A 19,515-nucleotide genomic window follows, 5' to 3' on the forward strand; every position below is an offset into this window, starting at 1 on the left:
TTATGGATCATTGTGTAAGCAAAAAGAGGGCATATTCCCAGAGGAAAATAAGTCTTTAGTATATTTCTAAACTCGAGACTGTGCTGTACTCATGCATAGATTAGAATTCAAACTTCTATTGTCGTCTGGTATTCAGCAGTATGTATTTTCATACAGTATATTTGTAAGGAATACTGACTGTAAAACACATTATGCGTGGAATCTCATTGTATATTAAATATTTATTAAATCTAAATGAATAGCATCTTTACATTTTTAAACTTGAATTTATATCTTTGTGTTATAAAACTCATATGGTTTTGAATAAATTTATATTTGATTCCTGTTCTTAACATACTATGATACTTATGTCAATTAATTAAATTCATTAATTAAGGTCTTTATAGGCATTTTTGGGGATGATTTTAGTGTACAGAAATTCAAAGCATATCCAAATGTATTTTCTACCAAATGCTTTCCTTAAACTTTTGGATTGCATCAGCTGTGCAAAGAGTACATAAGCACATTCATTCATTCAACGTTCGTTTGTTCTGTGTCAAAAATGCACCAGGAAGCAAAGCATGATATGATTAACTGACAGTTCATCTAGCCTAGCCTATATCAATCGGAGAAGGCAATGGCACCCCACTCCAGTACTTTTGCCTGGAAAATCCCATGGACAGAGGAGCCTGGTGGGCTGCAGTCCATGGGGTCGCTAGAGTTGGGCATGACTGAGCGACTTCACTTTCACTTTTCACTTTCATGCATTGGAGAAGGAAATGGCAACCCACTCCAGTGTTCTTGCCTGGAGAATCCCAGGGACAGGGAGCCTGGTGGGCTGCCATCTATGGGGTCGCACAGAGTCAGACACCACTGAAGCGACTTAGCAGCAGCAGCAGCCTATATCAATAATAATAATAGTACCCTACCCTCAAATAGTAATTTTGCCCAAGACTTTGTTACAATAAATTAATAAAACCTATAGATTGCTTGTAGAAGCAGAGGTTATGGAAGATATTTTGTTGCACAGCTGAACTTAGAACTCATATTTTAATTAATTCCTACTAGTTTTCAATAATACGGAGACCTACACTTTCAAGTTTGGGATTTCACTTCCTTGAAAGTTCGCATCACCAGCAGACTCCGTGTTTGTTTACTTAAGGCTATTGATTGATTTGATCTGTGGGAGAAGGCCAGTTTAGCATGATTGGTGAGAAATGTCCGAGCCTTGTCATTTCAGTTGCTAATATTTTATAATCTATGACTTTAGAATCTTTTTTTTTAACTTCAGTACTAATGAGAGGTCTTTATCTTTTTATCTGTACTCTTTTTTTCCAGGTATTAGGGAAAAAGCCAGAGCTTAGGGATGGAGAAGATGATGATGACATCAAAGCAGATATAACTAATAGGAAAATGGCTAAACTCTATATGGTGAGTTCACTGGTAGGAAGTTCTGTTGTTTTTATTGGACAGGATGGTGCTGGGGAGACCTGCTGGGGAGGGACAGTTTGCCACAGATGACAATGCTCCTCATTGCCCTCAAAGAGAAATGTGTGGGAAGAATTTGTTCTTTGCTTTAACACAGTTATTTAAAACTCCTATTTCTATTACTTTTAAATTTTTTTATTAAAAACAACAAATAATTTGCTGTGATTTAAATTAAAAAATTATATATATTGTTGCTGTACTAGTTTGCAACAGTTCAGTTCAGTTCAATCACTCAGTCGTGTCCGACTCCTTGCAACCCCATGGACCACAGCACGCCAGGCCTCCCTGTCCATCACCAACTCCCGGAGTTTACCCAGACCCATGTCCATTGAGTCGGTGACACCATCCATCCATCTCATGCTCTGTCATCCCCTTCTCCTCCCACCTTCAATCTTTCCCAGCATCAGGGTCTTTTAAAATGAGTTAGCTCTTCGCATCAGGTGGCCAAAGTATTGGAGTTTCAGCTTCAACATCAGTCCTTCCAATGATTATTTAGGACTGATCTCCTTTAGGATGGACTGGTTGAATCTCCCTTCAGTCCAAGGGACTCTCAAGAGTCTTTTGCAACACCGCAGTTCAAAAGCATCAATTCTTTGGAGCAAAACACAGCCGGTGCTCCTTGCCTCGGAGGTGGGGTATCTCCTCTCGACTGCTCGTCGCTCCAGCGACAATATGTCCTGATATCTTACATTCAGTACAATACATTCAATAAAGTGTTTCCTTCGTAGAGTAAAGAGACTGTAAGCTTTTTTTTATGAAATCCTAATGAGCTATAAAATTGTGACCTCACTTGAAATATCCTGTTTAGCCATCATAAAGTCTTATTTTATAAGAGGGCAATGTTATCAAATCAAATAGCTGGAAGGAAAAAGGTAAAAACTGTCCTGGCTGTTGGCAGACTTAGTTCCTTATTAACTCTGTGGGAAGGACTGCCAGAGTGACCTTGGCCAAGACACGGCCATTCTGGGTCTTAGTTTTCTTATCTGAAAAAAGAGAGATTAAATTGGAAGACTACTTAGGTTCCTTCCAATCCACAATTTTATGATTTTATTGCTGGTGAGGGTAACAAAATCCAGAAGATGTACCAGGTGAGGAGACTGTTCACATGGGATCCGTTAAGCATTCCCTGCTTTTGTAACTTTCCAAGCAGATGATTTGGAGCAGACCACAATCTCCCTGTGGAATTGAGTCCTTTTCTTATCTCTGATAAGAAGGACATCTATTTTCTGCTCTTTAAAGGGATGGTCTAGCTCAGACACACTGTGATTTTTAAATGAAGTTCAAGCTACTGTCTTGTCTAGAATAACTTCCTTTTCTGTAGAAAGAAAGGAGAAATAGATTCTTTTTTTCTAGATGGCAAAGGAAAATGTCTTAACCACTCCTAAATGCTGATGATTTTAATATAAGCCACACAGAAATTGTTATTCTAAAGATTTTGTGACTGCTTATTTTTTATTATTGGGTTTCATTTTTTATTATTTTTATTTTAAAATTATTTTAAAATTAATTTTAATTAAATAATTTATTATTTTTTGAACATAAATTTATTTTAATTTATATTTACTATTTTTATTGTTAGAATTGGGTTTCTAAAACCCAATTTCAAGAGTTTAACAAACACCTTTTATGTCACCTCATTAAATAAAGCTGTTCTCCCCTGAGATAGCATCATGAGAGTAAATAAATAAGATGAACATGTTAATCGTGGGGCTTCCCTGGTGGCTCAGTTGATAAATAATCTGCCTGCAGTGCAGGAGACCAGAGTTCTATCTCTGGGTCAGGAAGATCCCGTGGAGAAGGGAATGGCAACCCATTCCAGATTTCTTGCCTGGAGAATTCCATGGACAGAGGAGCCTGGCAGGTTACAGTCCATAGGATCTCAAAAGAGTTGGACACGACTGAGCGACTGACACACACATGTTAATCTTGGGTCAATGCTCCCTCTAGTGGGTGTATCATGTATTGCATACTTCTATTTCAGTCGTGAAAATAATTTGAAATAGCTGAACAGGGTTTCCCAGGTGGCGCTAGTGGTAAAGACCCTTCCTGCCAATGCAGGAGACGTAAGAGACTCGGGTTCGATCCCTGGGTAGGGAAGATCCCCTGGAGAAGGGCATGGCAACCCACTCCAGTAGTCTTGCCTAGAGAATCCCATGCACAGAGGAGCCTAGCAGGTTACAGTCCATAGGGTCTCAAAGAGTCGGACACGATTGAAGTGACTTAACGCAACAGCACAGGGCTGGGAAGCTGAGTCACCTAGGGTGATTTCTAAAAATACAGAATTCAAGCGCCACCGCAGTGCTGTAAAACCCCACCACTCATCTAGGGAGGACCCTCAAATCTGCATATTTAACAAGTGCCTAGGTGGATTACCTTTCAGCCTACCAGGCCTTGAAAAAACTGAATTCTAACCTAGGAAATTTTGTAAGACTTTGTAAGCTGTACGTCTCCAGCTTATTAAAAAAAAAAAAAGTTCTATAGCCGTTTCCAAACTTCGGGAGTCTTGGTAAATTGACTTGTGACACAGATGTCACAAGTTTTATTTTATGATGTTTTATTTGTGACATGAGATTTACTTTGATAATTTATACAGCATATTTAAGTAAATGACAGGCTCCATATTGAAAAAAGTCTGTAAGCATAAGGTATAATATATCAGTGCATTCTTTACCACAGTGTCTGGGATATGGTAGTACTCAGCGAATATTGAATGAATGAGTGTTTAAGCTTCAGCTTTGTGTGTGTGCAATGAGTACAAGGGTATCTATTTCAAAGATTTTTATAAAGACTAAGAAATAATCATGTGAAGTTCATTGTGTGGTGCCTGGTAAATGTGAAAACTGAAACAAACTTTATCCATGAAACTTAGCCTTTTATTAGTAGTACTTTTATCCTAAAGGGCTTTAAGAAAGTCTTTTCCAAGGTATAACTGGGTTCATGAGGGGTTTTTTTGGTCTTTGTTTTCTTTGAAATAGCTTTGTTGAGATATAACGTACATATTATGTAGTTTATCCATTTAAAGTGTGCAATTCAGTAGTTTTTATTACATGTACAGAGTTGAGCAACCGTCACCATGATCATAGTTTAGAGCTCACTGATCATCCTCAAGCAAGCTCATAGTTTTCATGTCAGGTTTCAGATGCCAGCGGCTCCATGAAAGTGAGTCTGGTGGCAGAAGAAAACCCCTTCTCCATGGCGATGCTGCTGTCTGAAGAATGCTTCATTTTGGACCACGGTGCTGCAAAACAGATTTTCGTATGGAAAGGTGAAAAAAAAGACAAATGCCATTGGCATTGTTGACATAATTCAGATTTATATGTATTTCTTCAGAAAGATAAAACATCTTTTCTGACTTAAAAAAAAGCTTGCCTTTCTGCATGATCTATACAATGCAGACATCAAAACCATATTTTCTTATTATTAGCCTTATTTACTAGGGATGATGGGGTAAAAGAAAGTCTTTGGGCACTAGAATAGAATTTTTTATATATTCTATATTATAATATTGTTAAATATATTTAGTATACTAGGAAGTTTTGCCATTTTTCAGTATTGTAGTTAAATTATAATTATGTTTAAATTTTGGTGCACAAGTATCTCTTAATCATGTAATATCTTGTGTCTCTAAAATTCTCTTTCATTTATGTTGCATGTTAGGTAAAGATGCTAATCCCCAGGAGAGAAAGGCTGCCATGAAGACAGCTGAGGAATTCCTAGAGCAAATGAATTATTCTACAAATACCCAAGTACGTATGGAAATGAACTAGCTAGGAAAAATTTTTTTAGATATGGGAGCTCGTGACATCACCACAGAACTCCTGAGCGAATTTGGTTCAAAAACACATACACAGAAGGCATTCCTACCTATGTGCGTGCAATGTTGGGTCCTGTGCTCCTAGAACTCTTGTGTGGAGGACGACATTTTGCAGCAATTGGAGATTAGACTTTCAGTGGGACTCTGTGATTAGAATAAAAGCCCATTCACTTCTTGCACAGCCTTTAAGTCGAGATGGTCAAGCACAGTTGAATTAACTGAGAGCACGTATCAGTTATTCCCTGGAGCCAGTTGTATAAACATGGACTAAGGCCCAGAAAATACTTGCCTTCATGGAGATTAATTTAGACACTGACTAGTTGCTCTTCTTTTCTGAACCTCCTAGCTTCATCTGTTCTCTTCCTTTTTATGTCCTGGCAAAAGCAGCACGAGGAGATAATTTCTTTCAGGTCACAGGCCTCCTATGAACCTAAAATAGAAAAACAGTCAAACTTGCTTGACTGTAATGGAAACATATGAAATGACTTGATTCTTCTCTCAAACATCCAAATTCATTGGCAGTTACTTTAGCTATCAGAAAAAAAGCAGGGTTGGATTGTTTTCGCTTCATATTTGATATTTTTCCTTTTGTGTTCATATATGGAATCCAGCTTCTAAGTTTACATTTGTTATCTTTAAAAAAAAAAAAAAGACTCTTCTTTGTGTTTCCTTAGTTTTTTCTCCAAAACTAGACTATTGTTTTTCCTTGGTCTCTTATTTTTCTGTTTATAATTATTGTTGTTTAGTCACTAGTCGTGTTCGACTATTTGTGATCCCATGGACTATATCCTGCCAGGCTCTTCTGTCCATGGAATTTCCCAGGCAAGGATACTGGAGTGGGTTGCCATTCCCTTTTCCAGGGGATCTTCCTGACCCAGAGATCAAACCCATCTCTCCTGCACTGGCTAGCGGATTCTTTACTACTGAGCCACCAGGGAAGCCCAAACCAGAGCACCTGAACAGGGACATGAACCCTGGACCCTTGGATTAAAAGTCTGATGCTCTACCCACTGAGCTAATAATAATAGTAATTTTTTACATTTCAGATTCAAGTTCTTCCAGAAGGAGGTGAAACACCAATCTTCAAACAGTTCTTTAAGGACTGGAGAGATAGAGATCAGAGCGATGGCTTCGGGAAAGTGTATGTCACAGAAAAAGTGGCTCACATAAAACAAATTCCATTTGACGCCTCAAAATTGCACAGTTCTCCACAAATGGCAGCCCAGCATCATATGGTGGATGATGGTTCTGGCAAAGTGGAGGTACTTACATATTTCTGTTTATTTGTTTGTCAAGCCCATTTTTGCCAGTTTACGTGGAAATATAACTTCAGGAAGCTGCAAATTGTAAAATGTGCATTTTCATGATTAATAAAGATGATCCAAGATTGTATATTAAACCAGGGAGTTGAAAGTTGGAAGACAGCATTGTCTGACCTTCAGTCTTAGTGTATAGTGTGTTTGCTGAGATTCTAAGAAACTAGGTAATTTGTGTAAGATCACCTAACCACCTTAGAGGCCTCCAAGGAACCCAGCTGTCTCCATCTCATTTCCTGGTCCAAGCCTGCTTCTGCTCTCGGAACTAGACTTGTCCAGTGTGGGTACATTGTTCCAAAAGCTCCAAGGACCTAAGTTTTTCCTTCCCTTGCACCTTAGGGGCATTCACAAAGGCAAATTGTGTGTTATGTGCCAACATCACAGATGTTTTTAGAGCATTCAAAATGAATTTGTTGATTATTGCTATTATTTTACAAAAATTGTTGAAATCCTCTTAAGTATTCTCCCTAACTAAAATCTCTTCATGTTTGGTCTGCCATTGAGTCATCTAACTTAAGGGGAACCGTATAAGATCACTTCTGTTCTAGAGTATGTTGGTGGCTCTCCACAGTCTTCCTGAGAACATCCGTCCTTAACTGGGCCTCCCAGGCCTTCCATGACTGAGCCTTGCTCTCTGCACCTCAGCCTCCTCAGCCTCGAGGGCTCCTCCAGCTCCTCCTTTGTAACTCAGTTAAGTCACAAGCTTCATCTCTTCTGAAGAGACTTCTCTCTGCACTGAAATGACCTTTCTCTGTTCGCAAGCCAGAAGTCATGTTCTTCACAGATTCATCGTAGAAGTACCACAGAGTTGTTCATTTACTTAGAGATTTCTCCTCCCAGACCTCTTGTCGTTCCTTGAGGGAAGGAATTGAATAATTTATCTCTTCATTCCCAGAGCTTATCACACACTGCTCAGACCAAAGTCTGAGATTTAATGTAAGGGATTTAAGAAGGTGTTTTCCTCTTTTCAAAGGCATGAAGTGTGAATCTAAGCTGGGCAGGGGTTATGGGGACTACCCAGGGAGAAGTGCCTCCTGTGGTCGCTGTCAGAGGGTTATCAGCTTTGGGGCCTGGGTCTGTGTCCTGCTCAGACACCCTTTTCTGGAGCTCAGCACAGCCAGAGAGCCCCGTGGTGGACATGGATCCCCAGCTCCAAATGTGTCCTGGCTGCAGTCTCCACCTCAGAGCATAGTGTTCTGAGAAGTCCTCCCATGCCACCCTGGGAAGATGATGGCTAAGGTTTTCTCTAGGATTTTGGGTGTAGCCAAGCCATGCTGCCATTGTTCCTGTCGGATGGTGCAGGAAGGCTGCTCTCTGAAAGCACTGCACTGCTTCATTCCACTTGCTCATCTTCAATTTCAAAGTGAAAGTGGAGTCGCTCAGCCATGTCTGACTCTTTGTGACCCCATGGACTGTAGCCCACCAGGCTCTTCAGTCCATGGAATTTTCCAGGCAAGAGTACTGGAGTGCGTTGCCATTTCCTTCTCCAGGGGATCTTCCCAACCCAGGGATCGAACCCGGGTCTCCCACACTGCAGGCAGATGCTTTACTGTCTGAGCCACCAGGGAAGCCCCAATTTCAAAACAGAGGATCTGTCCTGAGCCTCTCAGGACCCAGGCAGGAGGATGTGTGTGCACGCGGCGCCGGCAGTCTCTCACTCACGTGTACTTGCCCATTTCATTTACAGCTCTCATCTCTCCAACTTTTAATCAAAAATACCTTTAGTTTGTGATGAGGAGGAGGAAATAGAAAATAACTAGTTCTGCCTGCTTCTATCTTAGTCTTATGGCCCATTTTGAAAATAGAAGTCATGCAATTTGGCATTTTTATTGTTTAGTCACAATCTGCCACTCTTACCTGGGGGGAAAAAAAAAAACAGTCTCATGCCTTAAAGCACAGGGAAGGAGAAGTTTTTAAAAATTGCCTCCCAACTGATGAAAAATTTATATACGTTAAGAGATGTATTTCTGAGCTAAGTATTTCAGTTTGCCGTGTAACTAGAGTGTCATGCTATTTTCACTAATCAATCAAACAATAGGTATTTATTAATCCACAGGCTCAGAACTGAGGGAAGTACTATGAAGGGTATAAAAGAAAAGAGTATAAAAGCACTCTAAACGCTTAACAAGTCAATAGCCAAACTGACAAAAATGTCTTCCTGTTGCTTGATTTGTAACTGGTTACAAAAGTCAAAGGTTTTTAATGACAGATCTAAACCAAAATGTTTTTTTTTTAAACCTTAGAGAAGTATTATTAGATAAAGAAGATTTTGATTTTGATACACATATTTATTTCTTTTAGATCTGGCGTGTAGAAAACAACGGTAGGGTCGAAATTGACCCAAACTCTTATGGTGAATTCTATGGTGGTGACTGCTACATTATACTTTACACTTATCCCAGAGGACAGATTATCTATACCTGGTAAGTTTCCCTCTTTCATAAAATCTCAAGTTCTGTAGAGGCCGCATGTTGCTCCAAAGTTAAATTTCATTATATTCCCTCAATATGGGAAACTATCCTATAATTTAGCCTAGTGAGCTTTGTATAATGTGAATGTAGTATTTTCTTCTAGTATGATTTTGGCTATGTTTTGGTAGCTGCTGTCCAAGAGCAGTTTAGAGAAAAGTCATCCTTAGTAATTTAGGAGAAAGGTTTTGATAGCTGAAGGGTGGTGTTCCTTTAGTGGATATGTAGTTGAGTAACTCCTCTCCTTTGAAAGCTAACAAACACTCCAACTGGCCAGCATCAGGTACCATGTCTTCTTATTGTTAAAATTCATAGAGGCTCATCCTGTTTGGAGTTGCAACATTTCAATGAATCAGATTCTCTAAGGCATGTATATAATTTATGGTTCTATTTCAGACTCTGGAGATCTCAAATTGATGCATCCTTATTCTTTGTCCTCATGAAATTCATAGCAGTACTAAACAAAAAATGCTATTGCTTCCATTTCTTATCCATTTCTTTTGCATAATGATTTGAGTTAATTGAAGTTTAAGTTTACTTCCCTGGTGGCTGGGACCATATAGAATCAGCCTGCAATGCAGGAGACTTGGGTTTGATCTTCAGGTCAGGAAGGTCCCCTGGAGAAGAAAATGGCAACCCACTCCAGTATTCCTGCCTGGAGAATCCCATGGACAGAGGAGCCTGGTGGGCTATGGTCCATAGGGTCGCAAAGCATCAGGACATGACTGAGTAACTAACACTTTCACCTTCAAACTGACTTAGAGTCAGTGCCAATGGAAACGTCCAACCAAGTAAGTGAAGTACACATAACAAATCGTGTAATGCTGGATTCTCAAACTATTTATGAAGTGAAATCAGATAAAGTGGAATATTTCTGAGAAGACTGAGAAAAAGAAAAGAATTTTCAAAAAGGGTATTAAAGCTGAGAGGTGTAGGTTGAAGTTGCGAGGATGAAGCAGGATCCTGCCTTTGCCTACGTGGTGGTAGCTGTCTTCAGTGAGGATACTGAGTGGACGAGGACTCGGGTGTCTGCTGATAGGGTGACTTTTCTCTATGGTGAGTGTCCCACCGGATGACAGTCATCCTTTGTCCTCACAGTGGGACCACTTCCCCCTTATACTGGCCAGTGCCTTGACCTTAACCAAGACTAGGAGATGAGGTGATTGTCCCCACCCCATGGGTTCTTGGTACCCCGAGGATGGTGTGGAAACCAGGAGTATCAGCATCACTGGGGAGCTGGTTAGAAATAGAGAATATCAGGCCCCACCTTTGACCTACTAAAGTGGAACCTATGTTTTAACAAGTTCTCAGGATGATTCAGAATCACGTTAGTGATTGATAGGCACTGCCTTAGGCAATGGCTCTGAACACTAGCTGCACCATACTAACCCGGATAATTTTTCCCAAAGCTGACTACCCAGTGCCCTCTTTATACCAAAGAAATCAGACCCCCAGTTGGCAGGACTCTTGAGTTTCTCATGTACACCATGGCATTAATGAGAACCACTGTGTTCAGAGACATTTCTGACCCCACAGTTGCATCATATCCTGTCAAAGATGAATGTACTTAGCTATTTAGCGCTGTGTTTAAGATGCCATCTTCATAGCAACCCGTTTTTTTGAGCAGCGTGTTTGTGCCAGCAAAATGTTAGATGTTTCCATGTATTCTCTCTCTTCCTCACAATCAGATAACTTTCAAAAGTTATATATAAAAGGAGGGGGGAATCAGATAGAGTAAATAATTTAATGCAAAGGCACAACTCTTGTGATGGGTGAAGTGACATTTCACACCTTGGTCTGCAGCTGTCTTTAAGGCCTGCCTGCAGCTATCCCCTGGTAGAAACTATGTCCTTATTTTGCAATTTCCTTTTCTAAAATTTTAATTCAGAAAAGTATCTGTGCAAAGCATGGCATCTGTAGGGATAAATTCATTGTAAGTAGGTAATGAATTTACATTACTTGCATTCTGAGTAAGCTTTTCTTTTACATTCTGTTTCTTGCTGCTACTACTGCTAAGTCGCTTCAGTCGTGTCCAACTCTGTGCGACCCCATAGATGGCAGCCCACCAGGCTCCCCCGTCCCTGGGATTCTCCAGGCAAGAACACTGGAGTGGGTTGCCATTTCCTTCTCCAATGCATGAAAGTGAAAAGGGAAAGTGGAGTTGCTCAGTCATGCCCGACTTAGCGACCCCATGGACTGCAGCCCACCAGGCTCCTCCATCCACGGGATTTTCCAGGCAAGAGTACTGGAGTGGGGTGCCATTGCCTTCTCCATCTATTTCTTAGTCTTCCTCTAAATACTTTTTGGTATGTAAAAAATATAGTTAATAATTGTGGCACTTAGATCAAACGGGAAAGATTAAATAAGTAATTCAAGAGAATGTTCTGAGGAATTAGCAATTTGCAATCCACATAAATAACTATGTGGATATAGATAAAATGGATTAAATCAGGTTATAAATTTTGAATGTAAAAGCTGTTCTTTAAATCATTTGAAAGTGCCCATTGAGCACTTTCTATGTGCTAAGCACTGAGCTAGATACTAAAGATACAATAAAAAGCGTTCCCCTAGAATTTATACTTAAAGAGAGGAAGATGGTTATCAGCCATTTCAATAAAGTATGAACGCTTAAGATAAAACCAAGCTGAATGGTCTGTGTAGAATTAGGAACAGACACTCGAGCTCACTGCTAGGTTATTGGCGAAGGACTCCTAAAAGTGACATCTAAGTGGGAGCAGAATGAGAGTGAAGAAAGCAAGCAAATGGGAAGGTGTTCCTAGCAATGCAAGAAAAAGCGTGCTCTAATCTATTAGTAATGGTGTATGGCACGAGCAAAGTTAGGGAGCAAAAGATAAAACCAGTGAATGAGAAGGAGCCAAGTGATTAGCTGGGCTTTCCTAGTGACTCAGACAGTAAAGAATCTGCCTGTAATGCCAGAGACTTGGGTTTGATCCCTGGGTCGGGAAGATCCCTTGGAGGAGGGCATGGCAACCCACTCCAGTATTCTTGCCTGGAGAATCCCATGGACAGAGGAGCCTGGCGGGCTACAGTCCATGGGGTCGTTTGATGGCACAGATGTTAAATTTGTCAGTTTGTTGATGTATAGTTTGCAGAACTTCGAAAACGTCCATAAACATAGTGAAGAGGCCTTTAGGAAGTGCCTCCTGAAGACTAGCTTCAAATTAAACAACTGTCCAGTTTATGTGGTCATTTCAATCATGGGGTATGAATAGGGTAAATCCAAGAGGCAGAGGTAAAGGTGACAAACTTGAATGAAATCACTGCTGAATACGCAAATTTGTCTTTTTACTTCTGAAACTCCTGAGACTCTAAAATGACAAGAGAAAACTAATTTCAGCAGTGATCTTTTCTCTGAAATGTCAAGTAATTGAAATTAAACAAACTTTGATCAGTGGTGATGATGAGTCTCTTGAAGCAGTAAATTCCATTTTCATGCATTTATTTTTAATGAGTAACAAGTACCACAGATTTGTAAAGAAGAAATCATATCAAAGTAGACAGCTTCTTTTCTCCCTCTAAGCACAGGATTTCAAAGTTAGAGACAAAGCAATCTTCTTATGGTCTTGATTGCAGTGCAGTCCTTGACTGCCTGGGTCACAGATCCATAAAGCAAATTAGTTTGAATCTGTGTGGGTGGAAGCGTGGTCACTTTGACAGGAAGAGGAAGAAGGGTTTGAGATAAACAGTGAAATATTTACTAAGTGTCAGAAGGCAAAAGTTTGGTGAGGGTTTTCAGTATTGCTGATTGAAATACTCTGGGAAAAAAAAAAAAAAAAACAAGTGAAATGATGACAAAAGTTTAGTGATGTTGTCTGTTAGCTGGTGTTTTCCTGAAGGAACAAAAAAAAGAAAATGAAGAAATATCCAAGAAATTGCCGAGCTAGGGAATAAAGGACAGGTGATAACAGACCCTGCTGTTTCCTAAGCTCTGTGTGACTCCCCGCCTGGTGCTTCCAGTGGCTCCCAGAAGTGTTTGCTAGCATGACAGGCTCATGGAAAATTTCAGTTATTCGCATTAAAAGACTATATCTTCATGTGTGCCCTTATTATGGAAAGCATTTTCTATTTTTTTTAAACATATGTCTGACATAAGCATGTGCTTTTTTTTCACCCCACTGTACAACATTTTCATTTCAACCATTTGACTCTGTTGGTTCAATGAAATATTCTAAGATAAATGAGACAGGCTTCCTGCACTCAGTGTTGTGGGGGTATGTGTGTGCATATGTGCATGTGTGGGGGGGGTGTATGTGTGTGTGTGTGTGTGTGTGTGTGTTGTCCAGGTTGGGAGCCTACTGTTAATCTGGTTCTGGGTATGGAACAGGTAGGTCACTCTCAAACCTTCAGAAGCAAGAATATGATTAATTGTCAAAATCTATTTCCAGGGCTGGTGTTCTTCCTGCTAACCTGTAGTCATGTAGAGATGGGAGGATTGGCTACAAACAATGCTTTCACTGCTTTTTGCCTCCCACAGTCTTCAAACAAGCAGATCTCCCAGAGGCTGTTGTGTAGGTTAAGCCAGTGTTTGGAGATAGAGCCACAAATTATCCTAGAAAGAGAAGTTGCCAATGAATTGAATGAACTGATTTATTGATTCCTATCTGGTCACTCGGAGAAGGCGATGGCACCCCACGCCAGTACTCTTGCCTGGAAAATCCCATGGATGGAGGAGCCTGGTAGGCTGCGGTCCATGGGGTCGTGAAGAGTCTGACACGACTGAGGGACTTCGCTTTCACTTTTCACTTTCACGCATTGGAGAAGGAAATGGCAACCCACTCCAGTGTTCTTGCCTGGAGAATTCCAGGGACAGGGGAGCCTGGTGGGCTGCCGTCTATGGGGTCGCACAGAGTTGGACACGACTGAAGCGACTTAGCAGCAGTGTCTGGTCACTGATGCTTTAGCTTCTCTTACCATTTTTTTCATAATTCCTTTAAAGAATGACACAATGGGGGCCTCTCCATTGCCTGTATGAGTTTGTGTGTGTGCGCTCCGTCAATTCAATCGTGTCCAACTCTTTGTGACACTATGGACTGCAGCCCATCAGGCTCCTCTGTCCATGGGAAACCCCTTTAAAGAATGACCAGAATTACAAAATGGGGGCCTCTCCATTACCTCTGTGTGTGTGTGTATGCACACGCTCAGTTGATTCAATCGTGTCCAACTCTTTGCGACACTCTAGACTGCCCGCCAGGCTCCTCTGTCCATGGGATTCTCCAGGCAAGAATACTGGAGTGGGTTGCCATGCCCTGCTCCAGGAGATCTGCCCAACCCACAGGTTGAACACACGTCTCCTGTGTCTCCTGCATTGCAGGCAGATTCTTTACTCACTGAGCCACCTGGAAAGCCCCTCCATCGCCTGCTTCTGATCATTATTGTCTTGATTTTTGTGGGTCCACACATTTGTTACTATGCTCACCAAATAGTCATGGAAAAAAAAGTGCCTCTAATATCCAGCCCAATAGATCTGGCTCATACACTACTCAAATGGATTATTTTCACTGTTGAGATTGTTTCCCAAAATAGGCAGCTCCAACTTGAAATCAGACAGAATTGACTACCTAGCTAAGTTATTATGGAACTAAAAATGGGCCCTTGAAATGGAGATTACAAACATCTATTATACGTTGTTCTAAACAATACACAGGATAGATCATGGCTCAGTGTTAGTACTTTAAAAAACAATAGCTTCTATGGCTTTTTAATGTCAAAACAGCAAAATTTCTTCTTGATCTTTCATAATAACTTAAGTTTCTGTTTGAAATGCCTGCCTTAGAGATCTTAAACTTAAATGCAAGCTAATTTGTTTTGCTTTGGTTCCTCCAGGCAAGGAGCAAATGCCACGAGGGATGAGCTGACAACCTCCGCATTCCTGACTGTTCAGTTGGATAGATCTCTCGGGGGACAGGCTGTGCAGGTTGGGATGTTTTTACCCCCTAAACTCATACAAGTTTTGCAAGCCCAATGTCTCCTTAAAACCCTTCTCCCACATCAGGATGCAGATTTGACACTTTGTAAATATTTCCTTTTTTTCATTTCAGAATTTAAATATTCCTACTCTCATGCCCTACTTGTTTTCTCAGATTCTGGAAAAGAGGGAACAAACAAATTTTTAAAAATAGAAACAAAAATAAGCTATTAACAAATTTAGAGCCCCAAAGAATCTTTCCTTTGGCATCATATCAGATCAACGGCAGCCACTTGTTACTAAGTATTAAAACCATTCTACCTGAGTTATCACTTCCAGCTGATCACCTCCAGTTTTCAAATCTTTATACATTTTCAGATCTTTATAAATCAAATCTCTATCTAAATTATTACCTGATTCAAAGGTAATAATTAATTAGAAAAGTAAGTCTGACACTTTAGTACATAATATGTAACATATAGAGATCCATTCCAGTCTTTGAGCTGGTTTTCATTCCATCTTGGTTTTTAGTTCCTAAATAAAGCAAGTTAGACTTAAATTTAAAGATGCATATTAACTTTATAATAAACTAACGTTGTTATTTATATTTATTTATATAAACTAACGTTTTAATTGTCAGTTAACAAGTTAACAAGATTATTGAATTCTTTAAATACACTTAACTCCGTCGACTTCCCCATGAACTGTTTACTACATTGATTTCCTGAATGAAATATGTCTAAGAACTGACATCACCTGTGTCATTTAATTAACCTTTCAGCTATTCTTACCAAATCACACAAAACTTTGAAGATATGCATTGTGCCTTATAAATTCTACATTTCAGAGTTAACTACTAATATTTAATACACCCAATGAATGAATTTATTGTCAGGCATTTGAATTCTGAATTAACAATGAAAGCATAATGCCTTGTTTTACCACTAGATGGCAGGGGTTTACAATAAATAAAATCGCTGTTTTAAACATTCCTTCATGCTCTGCTATCAACAGTACTGAAAAATTGTCAATTTACCTTTCTCTTTTCTCTCTCTCTGGCCTTGCTGCATCGCTTGCAGGATCATAGTTCCCTGATCAGGGATCAAACCTGAACTCCCTGCAATGGAAGTGTAGTCCTAAGCATGAACTGCCAGGGAATTCCCCTTTCTCTTTCTTGTTTTCATTCACAGTGGAGAATGGGTTTTAATCAGTAGCCCTCTTTCTCTCAATTTGGCAGTTGAGGTTTTCCCAATGTTATGGGAAATGCTAAGGCAACAATAGTTTTAGGTACTCTTAGCTAACCTTGCCCCAACACAGTTTCATAATTGGCTGCTTGCTTTTTTAAATAAATGTCTGCTAACTGAAGATTATCTGTGGAGTTACTTTCACCACTCCCTAGGCCTCCCCATGATGGTGTGTACTTCAGCATTCTCATTCACTTGGTTTCTAGAAAACAAACAGACCAGGGCAGGGTAGGGGAGATGGTTCAATTTTTGCAAAAGGCAACATAATTGAAAAAAACAGGAGACTGACACAAAATTTGAACTCTTCATGTAAATAAATGCATCAATAGTTTATGCAAAAAAATAGGAAATTCATGTCTAATCCAGTATCTGTTAAACTAATAGATGAAATTAAGTCATTTATCATTTATTTTCTTCAGTTTCTTTATCCTGACAAATGATTATGTTAAGTAAATCTACTATTACTGTTTCCATAGGTAAGTGAAAAAGTAAAAGTCTATTCTGTTTATTTTCCCAGCTTTTGATGTTTGGATTGAAATATTTGTTCACTCCTAGATTACGATGGTGGCTCAGATGGGAAAGAATATACCTGCAAAGCAGGAGACCTGGGTTTGATCCCTGGGTTGGGAAGATCCCTTGGAGAAGGGAATGGCAACCCACTCCAGTATTCTTGCTGAAGAATCCCATGGATAGAGGAGCCTGACGGGCTATAGTCCTTGGGGTCACAAAGAGTCAGACATGACTGAGCAACTAGCACTTTCACACATGTGTTCACCTACATCTCCAAAAGGAAAAACAACAAAGTGCTGATCTTTGTCATCTTTTATAAAAATTACTCTTTTTTTTTTTACATCTTTGTGCTAAGGTGTAAGTGGTGCAGTGAAGAAGCAGAAAGCCATGCAATGTGGTATTATAACCCCCTCCCCCCACCCCAGTGTGCTGTATCTGGAATAACTAATGGTTCCTAAGTCAGCAAGGAAGCTGTGCTTGATTTTTATGAACCTATATTTTCTGTTAATCATCGTTCCTCCTGCACTTGACTTTTTATTTACTTTTAATTTTGTTTTCGAAAAGAAAAATAAGGATGTCTTTGGAAATACTGCCTTCTTTCATTGCCCTCTTTATTACATTTCTTTATCCCCTCTGCCCCCAGATTCGAGTCTCCCAAGGCAAAGAACCTGCTCACCTGCTGAGTTTGTTCAAAGACAAACCGCTCATTATTTACAAGAACGGAACATCAAAGAAAGAAGGTCAGGCGCCGGCCCCCTCTACACGCCTCTTTCAAGTCCGAAGAAACCTGGCTTCGATCACCAGAATTATGGAGGTAATGTCACGCAGTCAATAAAACCTGCCCTGCTCATGGACTTCCCAGTGGCCCTGGGTCATCAGCCAATATTAGTCATTAAAAAAAGTGGCAAGTAAACTTCTTTCATTGCTATTACTTATCCAGTTTTCACCATTAAAAATACTAAAAGCAGGAGCATCAGGTAAAAAGTAAAAAAGTTAATCAGATAACAGGCCTCTCATATTTTTCAACCACATTGTAACAAAACAAATGGATTTAAGAATAATGGAAAGGGGACGGATTCATGTTGATGTTTGGCAGAAACCAACACAATACTGTAAAGCGATTATCCTTCCATTAAAAATAAATTTAATTATGTACAAAAAAAGAAGAATGTAACAAATCAAGTTGTTGAAGCCATGAGACAGCTTAAGCTCTGTCTTGAAAGGCCTGGGGGAAGATGGATCGCGGTGATGGTCCGGTGACCACACTGGGGAGGTTGAGAGAGAAGGCCCTTATTTGCACAAATGTAAAGGAACATGGAAGGCAAGCTTTGCCACACTGGGCCAGAGTCATAATTCAGCTGGCTGAACTAGCTGCCTCTGAGTGGCAGCTGTGAAAGAAGCCAAGCCCCAGATCGCGGTGTCCGGCCCCAAGCCCGCCAGGTATGGGGCAAGGCCAGTGGGCCCAGGGTTTTGAATGGCTGAGTACTTTGACTTCAAGGAGGATTCTTCACAGTTCCTTACCCCGTCACCTCAGTCTTCACTGAGACCCAGGTCTCCCAAGTCTCCTAACTGCCCTGCGCTCTCTGTATGCCCGCAAACCTGGACTGCTCTGCCAAGTTGTCCGGATGAGCCCTTAAAAGCAGGTGGGTCACAGCCTCCTTCCCCCTGGAACCTCTCCTCTAAGCCGCCCCTTTTCTTGTTCCATATTCTGAGGTCACAGAGGCCCATACAGCCCTCTCGAGTGGAAGCTGTGTTTTTCCCTGATGCCGGCTGACCAGGGATGGGATGGCAGGTGCCCCTCCTTGCTCACTTTTGCCTCATTGACTTCGTTCCTTCTTGTCCGTCTCCCTCCTCCATCTCTTTTCTGTGTCTGCTGAGCGGAGGGTCCTGCCCTCTTATTTGACAGCTTTCTTGTCTCACTGTCTCCATCGCTGGCTCCTCTCATCTAGCAGCCTTATCTTGACCACACTTCATCTCACACTGGTGATCCTGTACTAGACCTTGTCCTTGGTGATAACTTTAGCACCGCAAGCGTCTAATGTGTGACAAGGGTCCTTTAGCCCCTATTTCTTCCAGCAATTCTCCAGTCTCATGGCTGAATCCACGAACCCTCTCCACCCATCGCACCAACCCCCCAACATCTCCAACATCCCAGTTCTTCCCTGATAATGGATTCTGAAGTCACAGAGAATATAAAAATAATCCCAGAAGATTCACCTTATCTGCATGCGTGCGCGCTAAGTTGCTTCAGTCATGTCCGACTCTTTGTGACTCTATGGGTTATAGCTCGCCAGGCTCCTCTGTCCATGGGATTCTCCAGGCAAGGATACTAGAGTGGGTTGCCATGCCCTCTGACCCAGGGATCAAACCCACATCTCTTATGTCTCGTGCGTGGGCATGAGACAATTGAACACATGATCTTTCCCACTGGGTCCACGTGGGAAGCCCGATTACCTTACCTACTCCCCTCAAATATCACCAGCTTGTCTGCATCTGTATCGAATTCTCCTTCTTGCCTATTTTACGAAATCAATTTAAATTGTTAATTTATTGATAGCTAACAATTAATAAACATTTTATAATAGTAATTTATATATAAACACTAAGGTACACATTAATATTGATATATTGTTATCCATACATTAATAAAAATAATAATGTTTATATAAACTAATATACTGTTAAATAAATGAATACATATTTATTACATAAATAAAATGACTCCTGTCTCTCAGGCCAAATTCCATCTGCCCCCGTTCCCCTCCACTGA

At 40.5% G+C, this 19,515-nt stretch overlaps 1 protein-coding gene across 1 annotated transcript in view; it reads left to right on the top strand.

Moving 5' to 3' along the window:
- SCIN (scinderin) overlaps nucleotides 1-19,515 on the top strand; it is a 78,431-nt gene that overhangs the window by 47,668 nt on the left and 11,248 nt on the right. Inside the window, exons 5-11 of the mRNA XM_068972613.1 lie at nucleotides 1,318-1,410; nucleotides 4,600-4,732; nucleotides 5,125-5,213; nucleotides 6,328-6,543; nucleotides 8,899-9,020; nucleotides 14,910-15,000; nucleotides 17,389-17,559. Of these exons, the coding sequence (XP_068828714.1) occupies nucleotides 1,318-1,410; nucleotides 4,600-4,732; nucleotides 5,125-5,213; nucleotides 6,328-6,543; nucleotides 8,899-9,020; nucleotides 14,910-15,000; nucleotides 17,389-17,559 (915 nt within the window). The remainder of the gene's footprint in view (nucleotides 1-1,317; nucleotides 1,411-4,599; nucleotides 4,733-5,124; nucleotides 5,214-6,327; nucleotides 6,544-8,898; nucleotides 9,021-14,909; nucleotides 15,001-17,388; nucleotides 17,560-19,515) is intronic.

This window comes from Capricornis sumatraensis, chromosome 5, assembly GCF_032405125.1.
Source record: "Capricornis sumatraensis isolate serow.1 chromosome 5, serow.2, whole genome shotgun sequence".
Taxonomy (NCBI): Eukaryota; Metazoa; Chordata; class Mammalia; order Artiodactyla; family Bovidae; genus Capricornis; species Capricornis sumatraensis.